General features: G+C 33.8%; 1 protein-coding gene across 1 annotated transcript in view; it reads left to right on the top strand.

Annotated features, from left to right (window-relative positions):
• Positions 1–3616, top strand: part of MUC19 (mucin 19, oligomeric) — a 119805-nt gene extending 116189 nt beyond the window's left edge. The window contains exons 67-70 of the mRNA XM_082351374.1: positions 685–795; positions 1754–1793; positions 2430–2538; positions 3246–3616. Coding sequence (XP_082207500.1) covers positions 685–795; positions 1754–1793; positions 2430–2538; positions 3246–3429 — 444 coding nt within the window. The 3' untranslated portion in view covers positions 3430–3616. The remainder of the gene's footprint in view (positions 1–684; positions 796–1753; positions 1794–2429; positions 2539–3245) is intronic.
• Positions 3617–6000: the final 2384 nt, after the last annotated feature.

Here is a 6000-nt window from a genome sequence, read left to right on the forward strand (position 1 = left end):
TGTGGTATGTTAGGAAATACATAAAACAGAGCCTATGATTTAATAATAATTTAATTTGATATAACTCATTTATTACACTCACATTTCTACCTGAGCTTCTTAAATTTTAGTTTCCAAAGATTATCTGACTTGAGAACCTATGACAGTTTTGAAATGTAAAATGCGACGATGTTTAAAGAACAAAGAAAAGTTTTACCTCTAATAATTTATATGCAAAATAGTTGAAATAATAAAATTTCAGTTTACCAGAAAGTTCAATTGTGGTTTGAGGGCCTGATATGAATGGAATTTCCCAAACTGATGTTTGAATTTTAAACATAAAGTAATTATAAAGCAATCTAGAGAGCTTTAAAAGCACAGGAACACACAGAAAGATAGAAGATATCTTGTGGGATTTTTCTTTAAAATCCTTGAAAAATATAATAGCGCTACTATAGATGAATCTTAATTTGAGGATTGAGACTCTTGACACATTCTGTGCTCTCAGTGAAGACATTTGATTTATTCATGGAAGTAGAAGACTTTAATCCACCTTTTCTTCAATATTCATCTAATAGCTGAAAGTGCCTCTGGAAATTCACTAAACATTATAAATTTGAAAAAAGAATTACAGATTTTACTGTCAACCTGAAAAAGAAATCAAGATGAATACTCATTTGTTCTTTCCCCCTCCCTCCCTCCCAGGTTGGTGCTTCATTTGGTGACCCCAGCAACCCATGTGTCTCCTACTTCTGCCACAGCACAGGTTTCGTTGCGGTGGTACAAGACTGCCCAAAGCAGACTTGGTGTGCAGAAGTAAGTCATCCTCTTAAGCAGTGATCAACAAAGTTCACTTCTCATGTTAAATATAAACGCAACCTGTCTTCTTCCTTATTTGGAAAAGTTTGTGCCTGGACAATAGTTATACATCTCTTGTAGATTCCATTCCAGTTATGTCATACACCTTTTATTGACAAGTATATTTTTCATATCAAATATATATTTGCAGGTTCTATAAAACTTAATCTAGTGCTAGTCTAGAAGTAAGTTACTGTAGAAAGCATGTTACTGTTTTTTAAAGAAACAAAAAACTATTTTTTTCAAGGTTCATGGATTCAGCTTAATCATTCTCTGTAAAAGAACATATTTTTTAACATAATCACATAAATGTGTACTGTTCAGATCTCTCTTTGTGCCGCAATTTTTATCCCCCGAAAATATGGTGAAGGTTTTGTATTAATGAATGCTTAAGTTTAAATTACTAAGGAAGGTTTAAATTTAACTATTTTTTCTTTCTGAAGCTATAATTGATAATATAGTTTAAAGTTTTATTTTAGAACTCCAGTGTTGGCTTTCAACATTTACTGAGTTTTTACTTTGAGACATTGATAAGTTTGAGGGTATGATAATTTATAAGGCGAAAATCCTGCCCGTGAGAAACTTAGTGTCAAGTAGTAATGTTATTATTAAAGTATTTTTTTTTCAATTCAAATAGGGAGGAGTAATTTTTTATTTTTTGGTATTTTATTTTAAAGAAGAATTTAATTTAAACATTGTTTTCCCCTTTCTAACTACTGTTGAAAAAATTTGGTGTCAATAGTCTAATTTTTATTGCTATACTCTCCCGTCTGTGCTGACTGGATCTGAGATCAGCGTGTCTATCTGTTCCATTTCCCGTTTTGGGATGCTATTTCAATAAGTTAACAAATGTTATATTATTTATAGAAAAATACAGAGGTTTTTCAGTCTGTTTCTTTTTCTCTTACCCCTATAGGAAGGCAGAGTCTATGATTCAAATAACTGTTGCTATACATGTAAGTAAAATCAAGTTCCACATACGGAGGAAATGTAAACTGTTGACAAAAATTTAGTGTTTCTTTAAAACAAAATGGCAGATCATTAATAGAAAGTACCCTGTGTTTTAAACACAATAGGTAATCTAACCCATATGCATAAACTAACAATTAATACAAAGTATTATATTTTCTCATGCATGTTGGTTGCAGCATTCTTCCCAGTAAAAACCAGTGATGTTTACAAGGGAGAACATTTAATTTTCATGGAAAAAAATTAGTTTGCTCTCCTAACATCAGTAGGTTATGTTGTAAATTGTTGTATTAGATCATAAGGATGATCAGCAATGAGAAAATGGATATCAGAAACAACCATCTCTCTGCCTTTTCTTCCTTCCCTCCTCTTTCTTCCTTCCTCCTTCTACCTGCTTCCCTTCCTCCTCCTTCTTTTATTTCTTCTTCTCCTATGATAGTAATCATAGAATAATAACATTTATTGAGTATTAACCAGGTACCTTGTTCTGGGTGTTGAGACAGTTAATCCCTTTCAATAACATTGTGAAGTATTTGTTGTTATTATTCTCTATTTCATGGTTAAGAAAACTGAGACTTAGCAATTGTTAATGTTGAACATCATTTTTGACTCTGTTATCCTAGGTAAAACTAATTGCAGATCTTCACCCGTGAATGTGACTGTTAACTACAATGGTTGCAAGAAAAAATTTGAGATGGCAAGATGCATAGGGGAATGCAAAAAGACTCTCAGGTAAGTTTTTCCTTGAATGTATACTGTGCATTAATTTTGGAACACTGTGGAGAAAATTAAGCGTTTAAAACATTACATGGACAAATGTTTACATGAGAGCTAATGATCAGGACCTGGTTAAAATGAAAATATTAATACCTGCAAATCAAAATAAACATTTTAAATAGTAATTAATTATTTTGAAGTAGTTTTCTAAATAAGTAAAACATAATACATTTATGACAAATGTATTTATTTTCATATAGTGATTACAGAGATTACTTAAGCAAATACTCTTGCTTAAAAGTGATTTTTTAAAAAGTTGCTTACATTTTAGACATAACATATATTACATATTTTTTCTTTTGTACACTTTTACATGTAGATTAATATATGGAGAATAATAATTTGGTATTAAGTTGTATATTTAAAAAATGTTTTGTTTATATTTTTTGCACCATAATGCTCTAATTATGAAATGGTAAATCTCTCCATTTTGGACATTTTTCATTTTCTTTTTTTTTTTTTTTTTTTTTGGTCTTACATACCAATTATAATGAATCCACACCAGAAGTTTACAGTAAAGGGGGAAATGCAAGGTGTAGGGAAAGAATAAATTTGTTGGAAGACTTGCTAAATCACTTAGACAATTAGAATTTGAACATTGATGTCAATTTATTTCAGAAGACATTCTGAAAATATTTATTACCTAATTTTCTTTTTTTAAGGTATGATTATGATAACTTTCAGTTGAAAAATTCATGCCTTTGCTGCCAAGAAGAAAACTATGAGTTCAGAAAAATTTTTCTTGACTGTCCTGATGGCGGTAAAATACCTTACAGATACAGGCACATCACGACGTGTTCCTGCTTAGACATGTGCCAACAATCTACGACCTCAACAGTCAGTTAATAGTAAATAGCATTACCTTTCCAGTTGTAACAGACCAGGTATTTATTTTGTAAGTGAACAAAAATAATGACTTAAATAATGAGAATAACTAAACATTTGTATGTCACTCAAAATGTGAGTTGCCATTATGAGTCTTTTTGTTCTTTTATTGACTGAATCTGAAAAATAAATACAACTTTGCAAGCAATTAGTGAACATATGTATTTATTTGGTAGCAATGAGAATTCTAGAAGTCAAGGAGAAACTGAGTCATATCATGGCTCTCCAGTGTACTCGCTTTCTAGTCTTCATCTGGATGAGGCCATTTTCCTGTTTTGTTCTTTCCCTTCACAGCCAAACTTATGAAAATGTAAATTTTGTTCATCACCCCTTTCGTTCTATGACAACTCCCTCTGCTGAGGACACCCATGGCCTTCTTATGATTTTTTTCTGTAGGGTCTGGTATCATTTTCACTCTTCCTTTCTTGAAACATTTTTCTTGCTGTTTCTGTGACATCATTTTAAATTAGTACTCCTACATTCTGTGGACACCTTCACTTTTGCCAGTCTTTTAAATCTCAGTTCTCCAAAATTGTATCCTGTTCCTCTTCTCATTTTACTGAGGCTCCTTGGACAATTTCATTAACATAGGCAGATGTGTTTATACATGGAGGATCTCCAATCTATATCTCCAGCCCCAAACTCTTCTTGAATTACATTGATAGAATTACATTGATAGAACTCTGAATTTACATCTCTAACAGGACATTCTGTAGGTACCTCAAATTAAGCAAGACCAAAACTAAATTAATGTCACTCCCCCAACCCACTCCTCTACTTGTATTTTGCATATCATTGAGGTAGTTAGCTAGAAGAAGTTGAGGTTCAATAATATCATGACTGTCATCTTCAGTACATTCTACACTTTGCTACCTCACACTCATACCCTTCTTCCTATAGGTATATTTCCAAATGTGTCTTGCACAACATTCTTTATATATGCAAAACATGCACAGTTACTAGCACTCTTATTCCCTTCCCAAACCCAATTTATCATAATCCACTTCTGTACTACTCACCTTTTTATATGACTTGGACTATTGGTACATTTAACTATCATCAAACACTGTATGTCCAGTGGTGGGTGAAGAAACTTGGTTTCTTGGTAACTAGGATCTTGGTAACTGCCAACAAAAGGTGAATAATAACTAAATACAGGTGGATATTACAAGTACTTTTAAATTTGGTCCCAAGGCCTTTGGCTTTCCTCCATGTCTTATCACTGGTTCCAGGTTTTTCTTCTCTCAGTCTATATCTGAGTTGGTCAGTTGGCAAAATATTGCAAATTTAAGCCTTTAAAAATCCAAATGGATGAATTTGTAAGAGTTTTTCAATACATTTTACCTCAGGGAATGATAAACACCAAATCAACTATACACCTACATCTCAGCCTTTACTGCATGACAGTAACTCTATTCTCCTTTGGTAGTCAGAATTGATCATCCCAGACAATATAATGACAGAGACAGATTATCTGCTTAGAAAGGCTGTTCTAGAGTCATAAAAGACCCAAAATGGCTAGCAGGGACTTTGAACAAATGGGAGAGAATGTAAATCTTGATTTCTGGTTCATCTAATATGTCACATAGTGCAATCAGCATATCAACCTCACAAGTTAGTATCCCTCAGCTGGTGTTAGGAGTTCTCAATAGGCCAGTCTTTAAGGTTTACCATCTATGAATAATAGGCAAATTTCATTGATGCTGTATGCACCTATTGCCTTTCCTTTTTTCATTTTGAAACAAATTTTTTTCAGTTGGAAGGAGTGCTGTGCATCATTTCATGGTAGTGAATAAAATATTCAATAAGCTATGGATAGCAGTACTTCCCGAGGCATATTAAACACAAAAAGAAAATTCAAATCAACAATTGGTTATATCAAAGAAAAGGAGTACTGATCTCTTCCCAACCGAAAAGGATCAAAGTTGTCAACTGTTACCAGGTGGCTGACTGGCACTCCATGATGAGACCAAAAAGGAAGATCACTTTATTGTTGACATTGTGGTATTCATACTGCCTTTAGTGGCAGAAACTTAGGTTCTTGAGCCCATATATCACCTCTTCCCTGCCACAATTGCTACCTTATTCATGAACATCATTGTTGAAGGAGGTCATCAAGAGTACATGATGGCCAGTTGATCTGTGTATGTGCTGAGGCAGTTGGAGGCTCCTTACCCCCTTCCCTGTCCTTTGAATGTGTGTTCTACTTACCTTCCCCTCACTAGCAGCTACCCCAAGGACATAGCCTTGAGATAGTGTAGTGTTATTGAGACCATCCGAATGGTATATGTGACTGAATTCAATTAAGGCCTCTATATAATCTTTTAAGATTCTGGCAGGTGGATGCAGAGATCCACTTGTCTTGTGGTGCCCAAGACAAGCCTTGTAAGTAAGTTCCTTTGATAATTAAAACCTGCCACCTACCAATCTGCAGTGGTCTGCCTCTTCAGTCTTTCCTTGCCCTCTGTGTACAGGGGCCAATTTACAAACCAACACTCATTTAGCAACTACTGGCCAAGATGAGAAAGAAGA

Source organism: Balaenoptera borealis (genome assembly GCF_965194805.1).
Source record: "Balaenoptera borealis genome assembly, chromosome: 13".
NCBI lineage: Eukaryota > Metazoa > Chordata > Mammalia > Artiodactyla > Balaenopteridae > Balaenoptera > Balaenoptera borealis.